At 41.5% G+C, this 25,383-nt stretch overlaps 1 protein-coding gene across 3 annotated transcripts in view; it reads left to right on the top strand.

Annotated features, from left to right (window-relative positions):
- SVIL (supervillin) overlaps positions 1–24,063 on the top strand; it is a 492,709-nt gene extending 468,646 nt beyond the window's left edge. For all 3 annotated transcript variants that reach the window (XM_030199261.1, XM_030199260.1, XM_030199262.1), the window contains 3 exons: positions 14,147–14,268; positions 20,759–20,914; positions 23,156–24,063. In XM_030199261.1, coding sequence (XP_030055121.1) covers positions 14,147–14,268; positions 20,759–20,914; positions 23,156–23,242 — 365 coding nt within the window. In that variant the 3' untranslated portion in view covers positions 23,243–24,063. The remainder of the gene's footprint in view (positions 1–14,146; positions 14,269–20,758; positions 20,915–23,155) is intronic.
- The last annotated feature ends 1,320 nt before the right edge of the window (positions 24,064–25,383 follow it).

The raw sequence follows: 25,383 nt of genomic DNA, 5'->3' as shown, positions 1-25,383 counted from the left end.
CCACTCCTTTGTTGCCTTGGCTGTATGTTTTGGGTCATTGTCGTGCTGGAAGACCCAGCCACGACCCATTTTTAAGGCCCTGGCGGAGGGAAGGAGGTTGTCACTCAGAATTGTACGGTACATGGCCCCATCCATTCTCCCATTGATGCGGTGAAGTAGTCCTGTGCCCTTAGCAGAGAAACACCCCCAAAACATAACATTTCCACCTCCATGCTTGACAGTGGGGACGGTGTTCTTTGGGTCATAGGCAGCATTTCTCTTCCTCCAAACACGGCGAGTTGAGTTCATGCCAAAGAGCTCAATTTTTGTCTCATCTGACCACAGCACCTTCTCCCAATCACTCTCGGCATCATCCAGGTGTTCACTGGCAAACTTCAGACGGGCCGTCACATGTGCCTTCCGGAGCAGGGGGACCTTGCGGGCACTGCAGGATTGCAATCCGTTATGTCGTAATGTGTTACCAATGGTTTTCGTGGTGACAGTGGTCCCAGCTGCCTTGAGATCATTGACAAGTTCCCCCCTTGTAGTTGAAGGCTGATTTCTAACCTTCCTCATGATCAAGGATACCCCACGAGGTGAGATTTTGCGTGGAGCCCCAGATCTTTGTCGATTGACAGTCATTTTGTACTTCTTCCATTTTCTTACTATGGCACCAACAGTTGTCTCCTTCTCGCCCAGCGTCTTACTGATGGTTTTGTAGCCCATTCCAGCCTTGTGCAGGTGTATGATCTTGTCCCTGACATCCTTAGACAGCTCCTTGCTCTTGGCCATTTTGTAGAGGTTAGAGTCTGACTGATTCACTGAGTCTGTGGACAGGTGTCTTTCATACAGGTGACCATTGCCGACAGCTGTCTGTCATGCAGGTAACGAGTTGATTTGGAGCATCTACCTGGTCTGTAGGGGCCAGATCTCTTACTGGTTGGTGGGGGATCAAATACTTATTTCCCTCTGCAGAATGCAAATAAATTCATATACTTTCCACAATGTGATTTTCCGGATTTAATTTGTGATGTGCTATCTCTCACTGTTACCAATAACCTACCCTTCAATTATGGGCTGCTCATGTCTTTGTCAGTGGGCAAACTTACAAAATCAGCAAGGGATCAAATACTTATTTCCACCACTGTACCATGTAAAATAAGTTTATCTTGTTGGGCAGACTGGCTGGACCGTTCAGGTCTTTATCTGCCGTCATTTTCTGTGTTACTGTGTGTTGTCAAACGCTTTCTGAAAATGTAGATACACGACATCAGCTGGCTCACCTTTCTCCACATGTTTATTCATGCATTCAAAGAAATTAAGGAAATTGTTGAGGCAAGACTTCCCTTGGCTGAATCCATGTTGACTGTGTCCTCCATGTTGACTCTGTCCCATTAAATCATGTTTGTCTATGTGTTTTGTAATTTTATTCTTTATAATAATTTTCACTGTTTTGCCTGGCACTAATGCCAATCTTACTGGTCTGTTATTTCCCGGCTCACACCTAGATCCCTTTTTAAACATAGGTGTTACGTTGGACACCTTCCAATTTTCAGGTGCTACAGATTATTTTAACAACAGGTTACAGATCATTAACAGCAGATCTGCAATTTCATATTTTGAGTTCTTTCAGTACCCTGGGTTGTATACCATCCAGTCCAGGTGATTTACTTCTCTTTAATTTGTCAGTTTGGCTCAGTACATCTTCTGGGTTCACTGAGATTTCTTTCAATACCTCTGCATCATCACCCTTGAAAACCATCTCTGGTACATGTAGATCTCTTAATCTTCTTCAGTGAAGACCGAGACAAAGAATTTATTCAGCCTTTCTGCTATGGTTTCTTGTGACTGTCAGCTTCGCTCTACATTGATGCTGTGTAAACTCTAGAATAGTCCCTCAAGTGCTAGCCTATAGAACTGTAATAGAGACTTTAAATGCTAAACAAACAAACCAGAAAGAAAAAAATCTCTCTTCCTTAAACTGCCTTTGCTAAATAAGCAGAGTAACTTAAAAAATGAAGACACTGAGATTACCGATTTAACTCTGTCTACCTTTCCCCAAGTTTAAAAGCAATTTCCTAGGAAATAACTTACCAATGAAGTTCTGTCCTCTCACAGTACCTTTAAATAATTATTCATAGTCTAGTCTTTTATAGAATAAGGACCACTGGTATATGGCAACATCTTTTACATTTGAGAGTTGTTATTCTCAAAATGATATGTCTTTATATGTTTTTTTTACCAGTTTGTCTTTTCATTTTATCAATTTACTAGTAAAAAAGGCTCGTTTCCGAAACCAATGAAACGGGCGCTAGCATGTGGCTTTTTTTGTGTGTGTGTATGTGTCACAGAGTTATTTTGTGTGTGTGTGTGTGTGTGTGTGAGTGAGTGTGTGAGGGTGCGGTGTGTGTGCAGGTTGTTGATGTGTGTCTTTTTTTTGTTTTGTTTTGTTTTTTGCTTGGGGGTTGGGGGATGTGCTATGCTGTCTTTGGTCGCTGTTTGCTGCTGGCTGGGTCGCGGGTAATCCTTCCAGTTGGGCCACAGCTTGTCCTGTTCGCCCACGTCCCAGATGGTGATGGGCACGTTGTTTTCCGGCTCCTCTGTCTCCATGTAAAGCGATCCCAAATATAGTCTGTGCTATAGGCCCTCTGGCAATCTTCAGTACTGGCATTAGGCATTTTAAAATTTCTCCCCCCCCCCCCCCCCCAGTCTATTTTTGCACATACCCACAGCAGGAATATTCTTCTCTCGTTCCAGCAGTGGTTCTGTGCTCTCCGTGCTGCTCAGATAATGAGCCATTCTGCTGGGGAATGCTCCTCCCTTATTGTCACGTAGTTTCCTCTGATTGGTCCGTCTTACGTTGCCTAGTTTTGCCTGGGAACGGTGTTGTGATGGTCCTTTATGTTTCAGAATGTTGAGGGTGTTTTTTCTGATTGGTCCGTCATGCGAGGGCGGGGCAGAGAGACATGGTCAGTGTTGTGGCTTCACCACCATGAATCCATGAACCCTTCAGGGAGTGACTGAGTGACTTCAGAATGTTGTCTTCAGAACGTTGAGGGTGAGTTTTATTGTAGTAGATACTTGGATCATAAGTGTAAATTATTTCGTTTGGTTTTTAGAAACTACACCCCTGATGCAGGCATCTGCCGAAACGTGGCCATGTCAGGACTGTGTTCACGCCATAAAATTTCATGTGCCATACTGGTGTCATACCGTCCTTCTTCTACCATCTTGTTGGTTATTGAAGTTTTGTATACAATGCAAACTGCAGTATAGTTTGTGGCTTATTTATTGGTCTTAGTTAGCTGAGGCCTATTCAGTGCTAGCTCAAGGCAAGTTACTTTTAGATACACCAGGTATTTCCCCAGAGGTAACACAAGGTGAATATGTGTGTCTTTACAGAATAGCGCTGGGTGGAGTGTTGGTATATATCTACATATGTGCACAGATACACCCATATATGCCCATTATTCTAATCATTTATATGCTTATTCAGTGTGTTAGTGTTAGAGCTCACTTTATAAAATTACCCCCTCACTTCTTTGCTCATATCAGCAGTGCAATGACATTTTGCACTTAGAAGACATAAGAGCTAATCTGTGTAAAACAGTAGTTACAGCCCTTACCACCTTACTGGGCCAAATAGGAGGCTGATGTAATAAGCTGTACGCTGAGACAGTACAGAATATCTGGGGCAACTCAGCGCAATAATGTCATTATCCACTACTGGACTTTCCCTGCCCAATGCAATAACATGATACAATACGACAAGTGCATGATACAATATGACAAATATGCAAAAAAGAAATCATGCACAGGCGTACATCTCATGTTAGTTTTTCTGAATTAAAGTATAGCTGTTAAATTTATTTTAAAGCTGGCAAATATGATTGTGTTACCTCCTTGCTCTTTGAGGAGGACTGGCTACCTATTGCCTTTAGACTACATTTTAAAATTCTTTCGACACATTGAGCCTTTTATTCCGATCTGCCTTGTTTGACTTATCTTTTAAACGCAAGGAAACAACAGGGCAGATGATCTGCAAACTCTACGATTGCGGTAGAAAAAGAAGCAGATCAGGATTGGGAATATTTTCTTCAACCCTTTGTTCTCTGTGAAGTGTAAAACGCAAACCAAACAAGCTCGACACTGGCCGTGTTTCACCCACGCAAGGGCTGCGTCAGGGGCTAGATAATACTAATAACAAATAAAACAAATCCATGTTAGCAAAGGACAATGGGGCTCATTTTCAAAGCACTTAGACTTGCAAAGTTCCATAGGCTATTATGGAACTTTGTAAGTCTAAGTGCTTTGAAAATACACCTCAGTATATAAAAGAAATGATTAAAATATATAAATAGACCTAAATATATAAATACCAAACCATGTGAATAAATACTCATTATGGTTAATATCAAAAATCATCTAACTCATAGCACATATACAGCAAAAAGCTTAAACAGACAATGATTAGAATAATAAAATAAAGGTCAAAAAGAGGACACCTACTCAAGTGGTGCTAAGAAAACACCATACCACCTTGGCCAAAGCTAAAAAAGTAGATGCACATCAGCTTAATACAGTGGCGTAGCCACAGGTGGGCTTGGGTGGGCCAGGGCCCACCCATTTATGGCTCAGGCCCACCCAACAGTAGCACATGTTTAGTGGTAACTGGTGGGAATCTCAAACTCTGCCAGCTGAAGATTTTCCCCTGATGGTAACGAAAACGCTACTCTCCATGACACCGGCACCTGCACATGCTCAGTTTTCAATGCATGCCTGCTGCTAAGGTAGAAAGAAGCGTTTTCCCACCAGCTGAGGTATATTTTTTTATGGGGGGGGGGGGGGGGGGGGGCAGAACACTTGGTGCCCACCCAATTCTTCCCTAGGCCCACCCAAAATCTGTTGTCTGGCTACGCCTCTGGCTTAATATACCAAATCAAAATTTCAGTATATACATCCATATGACATCATAACACCATCTTCTTACCAACTCACTCCAGAAGATGGCAGCCTCACAAAGCATTTCAGCAATCCTGATTGTGACAGCGTTATTGTGTACTTGCAAGAGTGCTTGTATATACTTCCTATTTGGGGTCGGGTGGGGTTCATTTAGTCAAAAATGTGAAAAAGCCAAAACCTAATAAATATATGTAAGAAATTAAATCATTAAAATTGAACTAAAAAAAAATTAAATGGCCCAATGAAAACTGGTGCCAAAAATTGTAGAAAACATAAAATTCTTCAAGTAAAAAGCATAGCAGGCTAAATGCAATTAAAAACGCTGAGAAATCACTGCAAAATCATTCAAAGATAACAAAAAAAACAGAAGCTTATATCATTGCAATTACTTCGTCATACTGATGACATCAGTGCATTCCTCTGACGTCATAAGTTCCAAAATCGGGAACCATGCCAGAACAATGAGTAGTGCAAAATTGATGGACAAGGAAGCATATATCTCAGTGACTCAAAGACAATTAAAGAACTTGTCATTTTATAGAAAACATAAGAGTGATCCAACGTTCACTCTGCAATAAGAAATTAAAACACTGATCACAGTAGACAAAAAAGGCCAATACTTAGAAAGAAATTGATTTTCTAAGTGTTGAAGACCAATTCTCCCCACTATTTATATTCTTCCGAAAATTCATAAGTCACTAAACTTACCTCCCGGCAGACCAATTATTTCTGTCATTGAATCGCTGCTGGAACCACTGTCCATTTTCACATTGGTATGAGATTTTATAAGTCTGTGGCCATGTGGTGGGGAGCACTTACACCACCCATTGATGTGGCGGTAAGGGTTCTTGTGAGCAGTAAGCCCATGTTGGGCTTACCGCCGCTTTGTAAAAGACCCCCAATATTCCTTATTTGTCAATACCAACATTTTAAATTGTAATCAAAAATTCACAGGCAACCAATGATATTGCACGTAAAGAGGAGTGATGTGAGCCTCATTACCAACTACTACTACTACTATAAATCACTTCTATAGTGTCTGCCTAGATTGCGGATTGCGACACTTGCAATGTTTGAAGTTTCTGCAAACGATATTGTGGTAGCCCAGTCAAAAGTCACATTTGCATACATCAGACATTGAAATGCCTTCTCATCCACATACTTGCGTATTGCACGCAATCTACACAGGGTCATAAATCCCCGACTCACTAGTCTGTTTATATGACCACTAAAATCCAGATAGGAATTCAGCCAAACCCCTAAGTACTTGAAATTATCCACAACTGGACTAGTGTCTCCACAGAATTGAAGAGAGGTACTAGGTCTCTCCCACCTGCCCATTATCCAGTTAGCTACTGTCTTTTTTGCATTCAAGGCCATACGATAATACTCTAGCCACCTAGCAATTTCTTGTAGGCAGCAATAAATAGCAGCCAAGTCAACAGTTTTAGGAGAAACCCGCACCATTAGTAAAATATTGTCAGCATACACATATGGACTAATTCCAAATTGATCTACCAAATCTAACAAAGGCCTAAGGAAAATATTAAATGCAATGGGGGATAACGATGACCCCTGAGGTACCCCACAGTGAAAAGCATGGGGAAGAGAACTTTCCAAATCCTGTACCACTGAAAAGGACCAGTCATGTAAAAAAACTCAACCCAGGCCAAAACTGTTCCGGCCAACCCAATGGCCTTCAACCGAGCAAGAGCAAAGAATGGTCGATAACATCAAAAGCGGAGGCTAAGTCCAATGATATTGCCAACACTATTTTTGACTAAATGACCCCTGTTCCCAAGCAGGAAGTATATAGAAGCACTCTTGTAAGCACACACAGAGGTGTATTTTCAAAGCACTTAGACTTACAAAGTTACATAGTAACCTATGGAACTTTGTAAGTTTAAGTACTTTGAAAATGAGCCCCACAATATCTCTGTCACAATCAGGATTGCTGGAATGCTTTGTGAGGCTGCCATTTTCTGGCCTGAGTTGGTAAGAAGACTGTGAGGCGTATTTTCAAAGCACTTAAGGCCTCTTTTACTAACTGCGCTAGCGATTCCCGGCTCGGCAAATGCGCCACAGCCTATTCTTTTTGAATGGGATGCATTGCATTTGCTTTGTGAGAAGTGCTAGCACAGTTTAGTAAGAGGCTCTTAGACTTACAAAGTTACTTAAGGGCCCTTTTCAGAGCGGCGGTGAGCCCAACGCGGGCTTAACGCTCGTTCTTCCGGGACTACCGCTGGCCCAATGTAGCCACCAGTGATACTCTCGCCCCAAGTGCGCACCATTTCCAGGGGAAAAAAGAAAACCCCCTGGAAATGGCTAACCACCCGGGTTAGCACAGGAGACCTTATCACCACCTCAATATGTGGTGGTAAGGGCTCCCTGCCGCATGGCCATGTGGCAAGAGTTCTCTTACCACATGGCCATGTGTGTGGGGGGGCTTTTTTACCCACTGCACTAAAAAGGGCCCTGGTGTATGGGAAAAATGGTCTCTGCCACTAGCGCAGGGCCCTTTTTCCCATAGCTTGGTAAAAGGACCCCATAGTAACCTATGGAACTTTGTAAGTCTAAGTACTTTGAAAATGAGCCTCTGTGTTTCATAATGTCGTATGGATGTATATACTAGAATTTTGATTTGATTATATTAAGCTGATATGTATCTATTTTTTAACTTTGGCCAAGGTGGCGAGGTGCTTTCTGATCACAATTTGGATAGGTGTCCTCTTTTTGCCCTTTTATTTTATTATACTAATCTTTGTCTATGTAAGTTTTTTTTTTTTTTTTTGCTGTATATGTGTTAATAGTTAGATGATTCTTGATATTAACCATAATGAGTTTTTATGTACATATTTTGTTATTTGCCTATTTATATATTTTAATCATTTCTTTTATATATTGTCTTTTACTAACATAGATTTGTTTTATTTGTAGTCTAGCCCCTGACGTAGCCCTTGCATGGGCAAAACATGGCCAGTGTGGAGCTTGTTTGGTTTGCATTATAGACTTCACAGAGAATAAAGGTTTGAAGAAAATATTTCTGATTCTGATCTGATTTGTTCTACCGCTGTTGTCTTTTAAACCGACTCCATTTCTTCTCCTGAGGTCTTAAAGCTGATTTAGTTGTGGCTCCCATCTTCTGCTGATAACAGTCTATCATTCTTTACTTTGCTCCTCTTCTCTCAAATAAGTTATCATCAGCTCTTAGAGAAAAAGCCAGCTACCCCAGTTCATCTCTGCTATGAATACCTGGCTGTTCTCCCAGGTGTTTTGCACCTTCATCGAGCACATTTTACTTATCTGCCGGTAGCTTAGTGTAATGGTTTTAAATTTAAAAAGAAAGGTTTGCCCATTGGGATCTGGGCCTGGAGTGGAACCATCATTGTTGGGATCCATTTCGGGTCCGGAGAGGGTCCAGAGGCTGTAGAAAGAAAAAAAAAAACATAGCAGGCGTGAGTAGCTCGCTGGGGTGAATGAGCTCAGGAGGAGGGAGGACAGGCAGGAAAATGGCTGGCTTTTGGCAGGGTCCACTGGAGCTCCAGCGCATGTGCAGTGGATCTGCTGAACCCAGCAGATGTACACCAGGAGCTCCGGTACGCCCAAATAGAAGCCGGGGCCTAAATTTATGACTATGCCCGATGGACTCCCACAGGAATCATGGATTTCCATTGGTAGTGTCTGAGGTCCATCCGGACTGAATCGGAGGTCAGGGGCCACCAAAGGAGCATCTCCACAACAAGATAGGAGGTCTCTGGGCCTTGATTTTCTTTTACTTATTGTTTTTTGGGTTGTGTTTGTTGGGTTACTTTTTGGGCCTTCCAGAATCAGTTTTAAAAATTTCTTTTTATGGTCGGGGGGTCTTGAGTTTCCCTTTAGGCGGGCTGAGGTGTTCAAATTTTTCAAAATGTATTTTTAATGGCTGTTTTATTCAGCTTTGGTGCAGAGCGCCTAATGCCACCTGGGATGCGGTTTTTTGGAATCAGACGGCGTCCACAAGTGTAAATTTATTCTAACCTATGTTGAAAGTTTGATAAAATTTCGTTAAATTGTAAGCAATATTTGGTAAAATTGTGTAATAAGGTGACTGAGAGTGTGTTTTAAAACTTAAAACATGGATTGAATTTGGTTTGATGAGACTTGGACAATGGTATGGTTTTTATTAAAATGTGTTGTAATTGGACTATGTTTTGTTAAGAAATTTATTTTTCCCATTGAGTTCAATGGGAACAGTGAGTTTCAAAATGGAGATTTCCACCAGGATCCAAAAGGGTAAAAGAACTAAACATTCTACGTACATGCACCTGGGCAATGACAGTTTTAGCTGTTGTTAGAAGATCCCTGGATGTCAGCATGACTGGAAGCCTGTGAGAGTGTCTGTGATCTTAGAGAAAGTGACACAAATTACTTACAGAATTGATTGCTTGGTTATTTGAATAGTCTGAGAATGAAAGAGAAACAGCTTCTGAAAGATTAATGGTATTTTGAATGAGTTCAGCCTGGTTAGGCAGCTTCCTATGGTAATTCTTCAGCCCTAAGACTGACAGAGGCATATTAGTGCAAAACCTGAGTTGTGTGCCAGAGGCTAGTTCGGTTCTCTGTTTGTGAACAGGGGTGTTTTACGTCCTGAATGGATGAAGGCGAGGCCTGTCCCCAGTACTGAAAGGCTGAAAATATTTGTTAAGTCTGTGCCTGGTTGGAGTGTCAGCTTTAAAAGTGAAACTAGTAACCATCTCTGGTTTTGATTGACTAAATAAAGCCTGAATGTATTGCGGCTGGATGAACTAAAAGGCCTACAAGGGCTCAATAAAAGAGTGAACCAGAGGTGTGTGAGTGAGTGAACCCCAGTGGTATGTGGGCTGAGACACTGTCAGCTACCTGGCTCCTATAGAATAGGACATCAGTAAAGAATAGGAAGTTTTCTCATTGAAATAAAATTAATTTTATTTTAAAAAGTAGTTAAGAGGCCACAGTAATTCCCCATTCCATATTTGGGGAAATATTTTATGTATAAGAGTGAGGGAGAGAGGGTTTTTTCTCCTAAGTTCACTGTAAAGACAGGTAACAGGCCATTGGGGAGCAGCATGCCTTCGGAGACAGAGTCACGGGCCCCCACGCAAGTAAGACCAAAGCGTTCTCAAGACAGAGTTCCAGATAAGTGGCAATTACCTCTGAATCTCTAAAAGGAACTGCATTACATTTTTTGGGATTTGGTTAGTGCTGGGGAAGAGTGCAGTTTTCCACACTTACCTAAGACGGTTTGACGCATTCTGCTTGGAGAATCTGAAAGACAAAAATAAAAATACAAAGAATCAGTCCTTTTAAAGGAAAATTGGAATAATAAAAGTGTAATAAGTAAAGAAATGAAAGGGTTCATTTAAAAAGAAGAAAACCTCAGACTCAACAAGTTCAGGATCGGAAATACTAATCAGATAAGAAAACACTTATCTGATTAGTATTTCTGATCCTGAACTTGTTGAGTCTGAAGTGAATTCTGGTATCCACATTACAAAAGAGAGGATTATTTAAAACTTAAAAAAAAAATTTGTTAGCAATGTTGAGCAGTTCTTTATTTTGCACTGTAAAGAGCTCTGCGCTTTACACCTGGTGAGCACATTTAAATAATTTATGCACTTCAATAGTTTTAAAGCAGCTGCGTATTTTTAATTCAGATTTTAGAGTAATATTTTAAAACATTTATGCTTTTAATCTGATTTTAATGTTTATTTTAAAGTAAGTCTATTAATATGGTTGTGCAATAAAATTTTCAACAATTCAGAGAGTTGATTCAGTGTTTATTGCTCAGTTACTGTATATTGTTCAAATGTTTCCCTATTTCTTTGTGGCACCCTTTGAGTGGTTATTTAATAGGGGAACCAAACACTATGACAGAAAAAAGTTAAATAAAACTGTGATAACATCTATCCACTACTAGGAGCGTTATAGTAGCCAGATGGCAGATTGTGGGTGGTCACCAATTGTTCTCTCCCTGCTTCTCATGCCCCCATTCTCTGCCCTCCCCTCCCAACTTAAAAAAAATATATATAAATACCTGAGCCAGCTGAAGACCTCCGACCAATTGCACACAGACCTCTTTTTCCAATGCCAGCACCTACACATGCGTAGTTTTTCCAGATGCATCAAAAACTGAGCATCTTGTGGGTGCTTGTGTTGGTAGCTCAAGGAGCTGCCGCCAACTACCAAATTGGGCGGCAGTGTTCTGAAAGCCATCGGGAAAGGTATTCAGCTGGCAGAGCGTGGGGATTTCTGCCAGGTACCTTAAGGGTGTGCTGTTTCTGGATGGGCCTAAGCTGAGAGTTGGTGGGTCCGGGCCCATTTATGACTACACCTCTGCTGTCTGCTGCAACCTTCCTCAGGACTAAGGAGTTTATCCTTCTGTTAATTATTTTATACTCATGTTCATTGTTGTGATTTCCATTTTATTTTATATTTTTATTTGTTGTAATTTTTTAGGTTTACTGTTTTCTGTGTGTTTCTCTGGTTGACTTTGTTTAAATTTTCCCTCTTGTAATCATTTTTAGCTGAGACACCCATAGGAATATCTTTGCTACTGCTTTCGACTCCTAACCATGACTCTCTTACTCAACACCCTCACTTATCACCCCTACCACTTATCACTTATCACTGCAATTTCCCCACCCCTAGCTGTCTGTTCATCTGTCCAATTTAGATTGTAAGCTCAGTTGAGCAGGGACTGTCTTTTCATGTTAATTTGTACAGCGCTGCGTAAGTCTAGTAGCGCTATAGAAATGTTTAATAGTAGTAGGTGTCTCTAGCGTTAGCATGCGCTAATTTGTTGCGCATGCTAAAAACGTTAGCGCACCTTAGTAAACAGGGCCCTAAGGTTTTGTTTGTTCCTAGAGGGCTCGCATAACATAACAAAATTAAGGTGAGATTTCTACTTGGGTTCCATTGTTTAAAGTCCACTGCACTGACTGCTAGGCTGTCCCTCTGCTCTGCAGGGATGTCTGTGTGGCCATTTTTATACAAGTGATGGCAGACTTTTTTGGCATTCATATTTTGGATGTTTCATTTTGGGAAATGGCTGGTAATTTTGGACAGTTTCACGGCAAGAATATCCTCACGTATTTTCAAACAGGAAATCCCAACATTTTCCTGTTCGAAAATAGCTGTGAGATGGGCTTTTTTTTTTTTTAAGATATTACTACTACTACTACTATTTAGCATTTCTATAGCGCTACAAGGCGTACGCAGCGCTGCACAAACATAGAAGAAAGACAGTCCCTGCTCAAAGAGCTTACAATCTAATAGACAAAAAATAAATAAAGTAAGCAAATCAAATCAATTAATGTGAACGGGAAGGAAGAGAGGAGGGTAGGTGGAGGCGAGTGGTTACAAGTGGTTACGAGTCAAAAGCAATGTTAAAGAGGTGGGCTTTCAGTCTAGATTTAAAGGTGGCCAAGGATGGGGCAAGACGTAGGGGCTCAGGAAGTTTATTCCAAGCATAAGGTGCAGCGAGACAGAAGGCGCAAAGTCTGGAGTTGGCAGTAGTGGAGAAGGGAACAGATAAGAAGGATTTATCCATGGAGCGGAGTACACGGGAAGGGGTGTAGGGAAGGACAAGTGTGGAGAGATACTGGGGAGCAGCAGAGTGAGTACATTTATAGGTTAGTAGAAGAGGTTTGAACAGGATGCGAAAACGGATAGGAAGCCAGTGAATGGTCTTGAGGAGAGGGGTAGTATGAGTAAAGCGACCCTGGCGGAAGACGAGACGGGCAGCAGAGTTTTGAACCGACTGAAGAGGGGAGAGGTGACTAAGTGGGAGGCCAGCAAGAAGCAGATTGCAGTAGTCTAAATGAGAGGTGACAAGGGTGTGGATGAGGGTTTTGGTAGAGTGCTCGGAAAGAAAGGGGCGGATTTTACGGATGTTGTAAAGAAAGAAACGACAGGTCTTGGCAATCTGCTGGATATGAGCAGAGAAGGAGAGAGAAGAGTCAAAGATGACCCCAAGGTTTCGAGCTGAGGAGACAGGGAGAATGAGAGAGCCATCAACAGAAATAGAAAACGGGGGGAGCGGGGAGGTGGGTTGGGGGGAGAAAATGAGAAGCTCGGTTTTGGTCATATTTAATTTCAGGTGGCGTTGAGACATCCAGGCAGCAATGTCAGACAAGCACGCTGAAACTTTGGTTTGGATGCAAGGTAAGATATCAGGGGTAGAAAGGTAGATTTGGGAGTCATCAGCATAGAGATGGTAGGAAAAGCCATGGGATGAGATTAATGAACCAAGGGAAGAAGTGTAGATAGAAAAGAGGAAGGGACCAAGAACAGAACCCTGAGGTACGCCGACAGGCAGAGGGATAGAAGTAGAAGAGGATCCACCAGAGTGAACACTAAAGGTGCGGAGGGAGAGGTAGGAAGAGAACCAGGAAAGGACAGAGCCCTGGAATCCAAGTGAGGACAGGGTATCGAGAAGTATGCTGTGATCGACAGTGTCAAAAGAAGCGGAAAGATCAAGAAGAATGAGGATGGAATATTGACCTCTGGATTTAGCCAGTAATAGGTCATTGGAGACTTTAGTAAGCGCAGTTTCGGTTGAGTGGAGAGGGCGAAAACCAGATTGTAGTGGGTCAAGAATAGCATGTGAGGAGATAAATCAAGGCAGCGGCAGTGAACAGCACGCTCAAGTAATTTGGAGAGAAAAGGAAGGAGGGAGATGGGTCGGTAATTAGAGGGACAAGTAGGGTCGAGTGAAGGCTTCTTAAGGGGAGGTGTGACCACAGCATGTTTAAAGGCAGCAGGGACAGTCGCAGTGGAAAGTGAGAGGTTGAAAATGTGACAGATAAAAGGAATAAGAGCAGGAGAGATGGCATTAAGAAGGTGGGTGGGAATGGGATCAGAGGAACAGGTGGTACATTTTGAGGAAGAAAGGAGAAGTGTAGTTTCCTCAATAGTAACTTCAGGAAAGGAGGAAAGGGAATAATGATCAGGTCCCAATTCTGACTTGGACTTCTTTTAAAAATGCTCCCTCTGTGTGTATTTTTCCCTTTCTAAAATTGCCACTTTGTAGATACATACTAACCATATCCACTTAAGTATTTGGTTCCAAAATTAACAGCTAAAATCCTAAATGGTGATATTTTAAATCACTAATCAGAAACAAACTTACAAAACAAAATCTGGCAAGGTTTACTGAATGTTTTCTTTATACGTCTGCATTTTTCAGGAAAAAATGTAAAGAAACCTCCAAAATCGTATCTGATATACGCTGGTCTGGAACCGCTGACGTTTACAAACATGTTCCCGAGCTGGGAGCACAGGGAAGATATTGCTCAGATCACAGAACAGGTATGGATAGTGGATGCCTGAGAGAGTCTGTCTGCAGACATAAGTAAGCGAAGTGGTGACAAAATGCAAGCAAGCCTAGGACACAGTCTAAATGTGGTGGCCAGGGGGAGCAAATGGGCCAATTGAGTAGACCAATCTCTACAAAGCATTGCCATACAGCTGTGTATCTAACCTGCTTTGGAAAATATTTTGCTCTCTAAGGGGTAGAGGCATGGATGCTTTGGTTATCCATGAATACCAAGCATCAGGGAAGCCCCAGTGTTAAACTTATTCCCAGCAAAATCCATGGAGTTTGTGGAGCAAAAGTATGGACTGTGTAATCAATGGAAACATAGGGCATTAATATACAGTTTACCTAATTAACAGCAGTTTGGACTGTTGATGTTTTAAAGACACCAACACCCCAGAAATACAAAAATTATATGTTTTTGAGGCTCATTTTCAAAGCACATAGACTTATAAAGTTTGTACGTGCTTTGAAAATGAGCACCAAAATTTATCAGGGAACTGCAACAGTACCCTGTGGACATTAAAAGGACATTAGCTGCTAATAGATGCCTAGCTCAGTGGCAATTAGTGCTTAATTATGTCTAGTAGATGTAGAAAAACATTACAGCTAAGAATATGAACTTTGGACAGAGGGTACTAAAACTTTTACAGAGTACTGGTATAATTTAGCTACATTTTTGTTAATTAAAAAAAATTATTTTTGTCCTGGAGTATAACAAATTGAAGTTGTATTCTTCACAGTAATTAATGTAGAGTATTTGATACAGGAATAAACTAAGGTCTCAACTCCTGGCATAACAAGCCCTGTTTTTGAAACCCTGCTGGAAATCAGGTTGTTGGCTATAATAAGTTTAGGTAATTGCTGAGAACTGCCATCTAATATGTTATGGTTGAGTATTTCCCATAATTGACAACTCCTGAATTCACTCCAACCTGAGAGACTGAGGAAGTTTTGTTCCTTGGGCAGCCAATGAGATGTTTTGTTGCTGTGACGTATTGCACAGATGATTTCTTCTGTCACTGGGTATCTTATCAATTAACGATCATTGTACTTCCTTGTAAATTTACTGAAACCTGACTTTCAGTACTTACTGTAGATTCCACACTGTTTGTGTGCCTGAAAAATTTTAGTGCACGCTTAATTGATTTAATCCACACTAACATACATTAAGCATGCTGTCAATTAGTGCACATTAAAATGATATAGTGTGCATGACAAACTTCTATGAAATCTGCAAAACAAGCCAAAAAAACAAAAACAATCCTCCCCCCCCCCCCCCCAAATCAGGAAAACACAAGAAAAAAATAGAAATGCATTGCACACATGTCTCTGGTGGATTCTGCTTCCTTAACACATCACACTGTAAGTGTTTGTTTAAAATAATGACTTGCAAAATTCGTAAAACTGCCAACCTTTTAAAACTATTAGATTAAGAACAAATGCTATTGTTCAGTTGTGCAGTTTTATCAATTCAAGCTGCAGTCTGTTTACTTAAGGGCCTGTTTTACTAAACTGCGCTAGCAATTCCCGCACGGCAAATGTGAGGCAGCCCATTCAAATTCATCCAGCGCGCAATATTACATGTGGGTCCTAGAACACCAATACACGTATTACTAGTAAAACTGACCAATTTCTACACAACTATATGGAAACAGAATACCACACCTCCATGACACACAAAAACACAGATAGACTCTCACCAAATATAGAACAGGAGAACCCAAGAAGTCAATGTAGGCATGTACCACAACATAGGAGAAATTAAAAATAGAAATGCATTTCCAATAAAATACAAAGTCATCCACAATGCACATTTCCCAAAGCTCACATATTCCCCCTAATACATTGAAAATAAAACAAGTTTTTTTCTATCTTTGCTTTCTGGGCATTTTATTTTTCCAAGTCTGTTGGGCCCAGTTTATCTTTTCTGCTTTCTTGTCTGTCTTCTGTCCTCTCACCACTTTTCTTCCTATCTTCTTCCATTCCCTTAATACATCTGTCTGACATATTTCCTCTTTCTCTCTTTTCTGTCTGCCCACTCAAATTTCACCCTCTCACTCTTCAGTCCTCTACCTATATTTCACTTACCTATCAACTTTTCCATCTCCTCCTCCTCCTCATTCTGTTTCTCTCCTGTTTCATTCATTCCCCAGCCTCCTATTCTGTCTTCTTTCACTCACTTCCTGTTACTCACTTCTACCCTCTGTACTCACCAGGGCTTTTTTGTGCTGGTACAGTGTACCGGCACCATTTTTCCTTGCCTGCTCATCCCCCCCCCCCCCCCCCCCCCCCAATCTCCTGCAGCCAATGCTGCTTCTCCTGACAAGCAGCAGCGGTGGGCAAAGCAAGGAGCAGCAGATGCGGGGCTGCAGTTCTTCGGTGCACGCTGTCGGCTGTGCCGGTCCCCTGCGGTTGACATCAGGGGCAGGGGATTGGCAGAGCTGACAGCGTGTGCCTGAGCATTGCAACCTTGACCTGCTTCTCCTTGCTTTGCCCTCCGCTGCTGCTCGTTGGGAGAAGCAGCGGTGGACATGGGAGAAATTAGAAGTGGGGGGGGAGAAATGATGGACAGAAGAGGAGTAGATAGATCATTGTGGATAGAAAGATGGGGGAGAGAGGGGAGACATTGGATGGAAGGGGGAGAGAAAGAAGGGAGATGCTGGCTGGAAGGGGGAAGATCCTGGATGGAGGGATGGGGAAAGACAAGGGAGATGCTGGAAGGATGCAAACAGAAAGGGGGAGATGCTGGATGGAAGTTGGGAAGAGAGATGGGGCAAATGCTGGATGGAAGTGGGGAGAAGAGAGGGGAAATGCTGAATGAAAGTGAGGAGAAGAGAGAGAGAGGCAAACTCTAGGTAGCTATAGTCAAAAGAGAAAAATTGAAGATGGGATAGTAAGAAAGAAATGTGGACAGAGTCAGAAAATAAATTGAAAAAAGCTGAAAGGGAAAGGAGGAGTGAAAATGACAAAAGAAAAGGAAATCCTGGCAATAGAGTTAAGAGAAGATGAGGAAAGTAGAAATCAGAGACTGGGACCAAAACATTTGAAAAAAAAAGTATGTGGCCAGACAATAACGTAGAAAAAAGAATTTTATTTTTAGTTTAAGATCAACACAGCTAACACATTATTTTTTTTTTAATTATTTTATTTGTAGTTAATTTATAATGTAGTAATGTAGTTTTTGAAATTTATATCTGCTATCTTTATACCAGTATAAGGGGAAAATAATTTGTTTTTCTGGTTTTATCCTGCATGCCAGAATCTGGTTTTTGGGGGTTTCAGCTGATTTTTTTTTGTCTACCTATTTCATTACTTTATGGTCACTCTTTGGGGTTCTTTTGTTGGACCTAGGGAGTGGTGTACTATTTTCATTACTTTTTATATGCTCCATGGCTAGTAAAATGGGTGTGGTTACTGTGGGGGTGTAGCTATAGTAGGAGTGGAGCCATAGTGACCCCACTCTTAAGATTGGCCCTGTATGAGTACCGGTACCTTGATGGAACCATGTGAGAGAGATCAAAGTTCTCAGGGCAGATGAGTGAGAAGAGGATGGTGAGTACCAGTGCTTTTTTTTTTTCTACAAAAAAAAAAAGCACTAGTACTCACCATCCTCTTCTCACTCATCTGTCCTGAGAACCTTGATCTCTCTCACATGGTTCCATCATGCCAAGCATCTCCCCTCTCTCTTCCTTCCTACATTCTTGTAGCCCAACATTTTCTCTCTTTCTCCACCCACACTTGTAGCCCATCTCTCTGTCCTACCCTTCTCTTTTCTTCACCCCTATGCTCCAGCAATTTCTTGTCCCCTCGCTCCACCCTTCCCCTACATCCCTATAGTCCAGCATTCCTTGCCCCTCTCTCCTCTTCCCCCATATAGCCCAGCAGCTCTCTGTTTCCTCCCCTCTCCCACTATAGATCCAGCATCTCTCTGTTCCCTCCCCTTGAGTCTAGTACCTCTCCCCCTCCCCTCCTCACCTATGGTCCAGCAACTCCCTGTCCCCTCTCTCCACCCTTCTCCCTTATGATCTAGCATTTACTTGTCCCCTCTCCTTTCCCCTCCTTCCCTGTGGACCAGCACTTCTTGTCACCTCTCTTCCTTTCTTCCTTATAACCCAGCAGCTCTATTTCCCCTGTTTTTCCCCTCCTCTCCTGATGAAAATCCAGCGCCTCTCCCTTCCCTACCCTTGTCCTGTATCTCTCTCTGTCTCCCTCCCCCCCACCCCCCCGAGTCTAGCACTTTCTTGTCCTCACTCATCAGACCCCTGATCTACAAAAACCTGGTTACTTTGCTGGTGCTGGTAGCGGCAGTGGCAACAGGTTGTCTGGGCTGACCCGGTCCTTCCCTCTCCAGCGGCCTGCCTATGCATAAACAGGAAGTTGCATTAGAGGGGTGGAACATTGCAGAACGAAGGACTAGGTCGGCCTAGACAGTCTGTTGCTGCTGCGGCCAGCACCAGTGCATAAATCATGTTTTTGAGGACTGGGGGGAGGAGGGGGAGAGAGGTACCTGACACGGAGAGGGAAGGAAGAGGTTCTGGATCTGTGGCATAAGAGGAGAGAAAACAGGAAAGAGAAAAACAAATGGAAAAAAAAACGCTTTGTGTGCCAGCCCCCTAGCACAATGGTTGAGAACCACTGGTCTACACAGATCTGGATGGGCTGGAGTGAGTCTTTGATGGCAACTTTAGTAGTTGAGGAATAAGGCCAGTGCCAGGCAGACTTCTATGGTCTGTGCCATTATAGCAAGGACAGGTGGAGATCAGGTATGCATATGGTAAGATATGATATATCTTGTTCGGCAGACTGGATGGTCCATTTAGGTCTTTATATGCTGTCATCTACTATGTTACTATGATATACTGTGATTTCCAGTTCTTTTCCACAGCCAATATATGACCATCTCTGGGGAAAAGATGAATAAAGTCACCAGAAACACAAAGTGAGGTTTTAATGAACTCTGTTAGAGCATACAGATCACACCCCATCCTTTTAGTCACATTTTCCCAGAGATGGTCACATATGGCTACTGCAGCAACACTGAAGTAGTGCAAAAGTTTATGAAGACATGCGCTTTTAAAACCACACAAACCCATATTGTAGGATTTTGTCCACAAATGAAACCCTTAAAAGGCAATTCTATAACTGGGTGCATGCAGGTAGGTGTGCAGGAAAGCACCATTTAACGTGTCTGTGTGCTCTGCTGTAAGATGGCGTGTAGCTGCAAGGAGGCATACATGTGGATGGAGCATGGGAGGGGCTTGGGCATGTCTCCAACATATGCGCACAACTTACAGAATGCTATAAATAATGCATGCTGCGTGGTGCACTTAGGCTAAGGATGCCAGCTGGATCCAGATTTGCAGGACAGGGTTGATCCAGTTCTGGGTTTACCCTGTTGCATGCAGGGACTTGTAGTTCTGATTCTCCCATTGCATTCCCTAAGAAAGTAAGACTACAAGTCCTAGCATGCACTGGGGTAAACCAGGACTGGATCAACACTGAACTGCGAATCTGGATCCAGTTGACAGCCTTAACTTAGGTGCACCCATTTACGCTCCCTATTGACCTGGCATAAATGGTCGTGCCTAAATTTAACAACAACAAAAAAGCAACACTGGGCCTTCAAGATTGGGATAATCAATGTTCTCCTTTATTGCGAACTTGACCCGACACGGGCCGTGTTTCGGCGCACAAGCGCCTGCTTCAGGGGTCAGAAAATCTTGATTTTTGACTTTCCAAGAAATGTATAACCAGACATAGTTGAGATACAATGCTACTACGTTGGATTCGGCAGCGCGAACGGTGCAGGCAGCAATTGAGAGAGGCTGGCAGCCTAACTACTACTACTTAACATTTCTAGAGCGCTACTAGGGTTACGCAGCGCTGTACAGTTTAACAAAGAAGGACAGTCCCTGCTCAATGGAGCTTACAATCTAAAGCAGCATCTGTCTCCGCAATGACTGTTCGTCCTTCAAATTAACAGCGTGAAAGGCAGAGGAAATCTTCTCCCCTCCAGAGAAGACCTCATAGCAATACCGAAGAGGCTGCCGGAACAATAGTAGACCGCTATTAGAAAGGCCTGAGCTGATCCTACATAGCTACAAACAAAATGGTGGAGATTCCCGCCAAAAACTCAAGTAGTGTAGAAAGACTCTGACGCCATACTGAAGACTAGTATGGCACAGCTCATGCCTCCAGACACAGTTGAAATACAATGCTACTATGTTGGACTTGGCAGCGCGAACGGTGCAGGCAGCAATTGAGAGAGGCTGGCAGCCTAAATTTAGGCATGTCAATTTGGGTTTATGCTAGTATTATATAATGGCATCTTGGCGCACAGATTCCATGCGCTGTAAACCAATTCTATAATGGCATCTGCACCCTTAATTGGAGGTGCCAAGTTATAGAGTTGCTAGTATTTTAGCTTATTTAATACCATGGTGTGAATAACACATCTTGTGATTGTTTTTTTTTTCCTAGGATGCGGAAGTGTGTAATCGGATAATCCTTGTAGAAGATGTGTTAGCCAGACTCTGTAAAACTCTGTATCCCCTGGCAGATCTTTTGGCCAGGCCTCTGCCAGAGGGGGTTGATCCACTGAGGCTTGAAATCTACCTGTCCAATGAAGACTTTGAGGTAAATTAGAGGAAAGGGGAAAGAATGGCTCGTTGTTCTTTTAGAATTTAATACAGCTATAGCAGGTTCTGTTCCTAAACTGGAGACATTAGGACTGTGAAACACCATGTAATTTACTGTGCCCCAAACTAAGAACACGAAATCATTTTGCACACCGTTACCAAATGCATCCTGTAATTGTAGAGTGTCCCTTGCAAATAAACACCTTTTCCATACAACTGGTAGTTGATCCATTGAAATATTGTGTAGTATTCAAAAGCACTTTGTTCAGCGGTAATTTTTATAATGTATCAAAAGTTAAGGGCCTTATTCTATAAAGGTTAGGCTCCTAAATTTATTCTCCTAAATTACGAGCGTAATCTATTTTGGAGCATTGATTAGGCTTGTAATTTAGGAGCATAAATTTTAGGAGCGTAAATTTAGGAGCCTAAACTTTATAGAATAAGGCCCTAAAATATCTATTTTATAAAGCTGACATAGACACCTATGTGCCTGTATAAAACATGCCCAATAATACACAGATTTATACCTGCTCTGAAGAAGCTGTAGATATGTACTCTGTGAAGATGCATGAATTGTATAAAATGTGTGTACAGTGCAATTGCACCCAAACTACATCCTCAGAGATGCATATGCATGGCACACATTTAAATACATGTCATCAGGGTGTGCATATTTATACATACATATTCAGCCACATAATTTAAAGAGACTTCCAATATAGGTGCCCTCTTTAAAATGACCCCCTACATGGATATGTTTTAATAAAAAAATAAAAATAAAAAAAGCAGAAGTGGACCTCTGGGAACAGGACAATGGCAGATCTTTATTGAGAAGATTGAGAAGACCCGACACGGGCCGTGTTTCAGCGACCAAGTGCCTGCATCAGGGGTCGCAACAAACTGCAGTTGATTTAAATGATAAAATATGCAAATCCACTGTGGAACTGTACTCTCTCTTACCACAGAGCAAAACGCTCTCACGTCTGTTAAGAGTGACTCATATAAACAGCGTAAACTCCTCAGTCCTGTAGTATAGCTAGTCACTGGTTTTTATTTATTTATTTGTTACATTTATACCCCACATTTTCCCACCTATTTGCAGGGTCAATGTGGCTTACAAAGTATCGTAAAGGCGATTGCCATTACGGTTGATAACAAATACAAGGTTGTGTTATGGTCACAGGTAGAAGTGTATCAGGCGTCATGGGGTTGAGGATATTAAATTGCGCTGACCGATTAGCACAGGAGCCCTTACTGCCTACAAAATAGGTGGCGTTAAGGGCTCCCACGCTACTGGCCACGCGCTAATTGTGAAATTAGTGTGTGGCCATCAGTAGAAAAAAAGCAATTGTTGCCATGCTAGAAGTGGCCTCAGCACAGGCCACTTTTTTTTACACAGCTTCATAAAAGGACCCATAAGTTCCTACAAATAGGACATTCTGTTAATATCTGGAATAAAAACATACTGAACTTAGGAAATTTAAAATTTGAAACTGGCTTAAAAATATTGGGAGTCTTTGACACCGGAGTTACAAGTGGATGCAGTTATTAAAAGAATGTTCACTTTATTAAGAAAACTATGGAAAACAAGACGTTTCCTTGATTCATCAGATTTTCAGTTAGTAGTGCAAAGTTTATTGCTGTCTCAATTGGATTACTGTAATATAGCGTATATAGGTTGTCATAAATACCTTCTCAAAAATTTTAAACAATTCAAAACATGGCAGCCTGGTTGATTTACTTTGCCCATAGATAAGACAGAATTACACCTACAACATCTTTATCGACCTTCATTGTTTGCCTGTTGAAGTGCCTATTAGTTCAAATTATGTACTGTGATCTTTAGTATAATATACGGGAGGGCTCCATTATATATGCTAAACCTGCTTTGTATTCCAAATAGGGAAAGGATTGATGCATTAACAAATAACACTACTATTGCATCCAAAATGATTGTGTTCGAAAACAGTGTTTTCATCTAATTTTTATTCTTATGAAGTGCCCATGATTTGGAAGTCCTTTACCTCTTTGTTAGCATTCTAATTTATATTTCAGAAAGCTTTAATATTTTTCTATTTTAAGAAATACTTGGAGGTAAGGTGTTGTGTGTTATTACTTATTGTTATGATGCCCATCCCAGAGATTGCTTGGCTCTCTTGATTTTTGAAATCTGTATGGAACTTTACAGTATTTGCAGAATATAAGAATTGTGTAATGTAATGTTTCTTTTTAACTTCAGAAAGCTCTGGAAATGACGAGAGAGGAATATAATGCTCTACCTTCCTGGAAACAAGTGAACATCAAGAAAGCAAAAGGACTGTTCTAACTAATTGGTCGTTATTTAAAGACTGGCATTACTTGCTACCGTTAATGTCTTTTGTACCATAAAAATACAATATTTTGGGAGGCGACTCAGAACCAAAGCTGACCTAATCTGTGGTTAATGTCGATACTGCCTGCTCTTCAGCTATGTAGCATTGTGAATGTGGAGAGCCCTATGCACATATTACTGTTATATTGACTCAGAGGATAACGGGGATATGTCTTCGCCCTTGTGCACTTAAACAGTAGTCCTTCAAGCCGCTGCAAGTTGTCCTCTTCTACAAACTTGGCCGTCTTCAATCGGTTATCTTATAAGTGTTATATTTGTTTGTGGATTACAGAAGAATTTATATTTATATAAAACACAGTATGGAATAAGTATTAACGTTGCAACGTGTATTCACTTTTTAAAGATTTTTGTGACGGAGTAAGAGCAGAGGATGATTGGCAGTAGGTTGTAAGTTGAGTATGCCACCAATCTATATATGCATCTTGCAGCATTTCCCTTTGCAATAAGTTGTTTTCAGTGCTATGGCAGGTGCTAAGTTGAACAGAGCATTGTATTTATGGCATGGGTTTCTAGCAAAACTATGCAAATTGACCTTTATACTTTAATATCCAAAAAATATGTATAGTGCCTTGTGTTTGTGTACAGTTTCTATACAGAAAAATATTAGTCTGCATTCTGAGGATGGATTAAGAAAATTATTGTACTTTATAACACTAGAATAAAAATATCTCGGTTTCTAATATTTGGTGTAAACATTAAACGCGACTCTTTTGTGATAAAGCTCAAATAAAAGCTTCTGAATAAACCCTTCATAATTAGTTTGAGATCCCTTTGCTGTGAACTGCTTTACTCTTCTCTTTCTCTGGGAATTATGGCAGCACTCCAGGTGTGAAGAGCTTGAACCAGACTGAAGCAGGAGACAGAGCAGTCACTGGTCCATGATTTTTTAGTAACCTGCTGTTGGAGATTCTGATGAGATTGAGTAGTGTGTCATTTTTTTTCAGGGTTTGTAGAAATGACCATAATAATTGCTGGGTGTTCCTATGAAAGTATTCATTCATTTAGATTCTTAAAGACCTTTTATTAAAATGTGCTAAAATTTCCAGTTACCACGGAATAATGCGGGATTTTACTGCACTGCAAATGTAATGCTGCATTTTGGGGGGCATTTCATCATTTTTTTTATTGCATGTCGTGTTTTCATGTTCCCATTAGTGCATGGTACCAACAGAGAGTTAACATGGACCTGCTAAATTCAGTAAATGCCGCCCAAATTTGGGGCATTGAAAAAAATTCTATTCTTGAAATGGTGCGTTTATAGACTAGTGCTTGGCGCTGGGATCTGCACCCAACTTTTAGGTGTGAGGATTTACACCAACTGAAACCTGGTGTAAATTCCCACACGTAAGTTAGGCATGGATCCCCCGAATTCAGTAATACAGCATGCATCTTCAGTGAAGGTCCTTGAACTGCCCATATCCCTCCCATGGCCACACCTCTTTTTTCTGTTGCTTGCTAAAAAAAATATATTCGCATAACAAGATGTGCACGTAAATTCAAATGGTTGCCAATTAACACCAATAATGGTGCCCAATTATTGGCACAAATAGGCTCGTTAATTAAATTGTGCACATGCCCAAATTTGTGCATGCCGTTGTAAGCACCATTTATAGAATTGGGGTAAAAAGCGCACTGAACTTACTGTGTACAACGTGGGTAACACTTCCACGCCTATAGCCCACCCGTGCCACACCCCTGACAGAAAAATTAAGAAAATTGAGCGAAAACAGGCAAACTACCACAAAACCCCTTAACATGGTCACACAGTAGCCTGTTTCTGCACTTTATTTTATTTATTTATTTACAGATTGTTGATATATCAGCAATTGCACAAGCAAAGTCATGCATCTAGGTGGTTTACAAATTAAAAGGTAGAGAAAGGACAAGAGGACAGGGAGGAAGAGTAAGCAATAGCATAGAGTGGGGGAGAAGTAAATGAGAGGAATAGGAAGGTTAGTGTGGCTGTTGAAAAGGTCTGTTGAAAGAGCCAGGTTTTGAGTAGTTTCTTTAAATTCATGTAGGGTGATTCCTGTCTGAAAGGGTGGGGCAGTGAGTTCCAGAGTTTGGGACTAATA

Source organism: Microcaecilia unicolor, chromosome 1 (assembly GCF_901765095.1).
Source record: "Microcaecilia unicolor chromosome 1, aMicUni1.1, whole genome shotgun sequence".
Lineage (NCBI taxonomy): Eukaryota > Metazoa > Chordata > Amphibia > Gymnophiona > Siphonopidae > Microcaecilia > Microcaecilia unicolor.
This window is presented reverse-complemented; position numbering and strand designations above follow the sequence as displayed.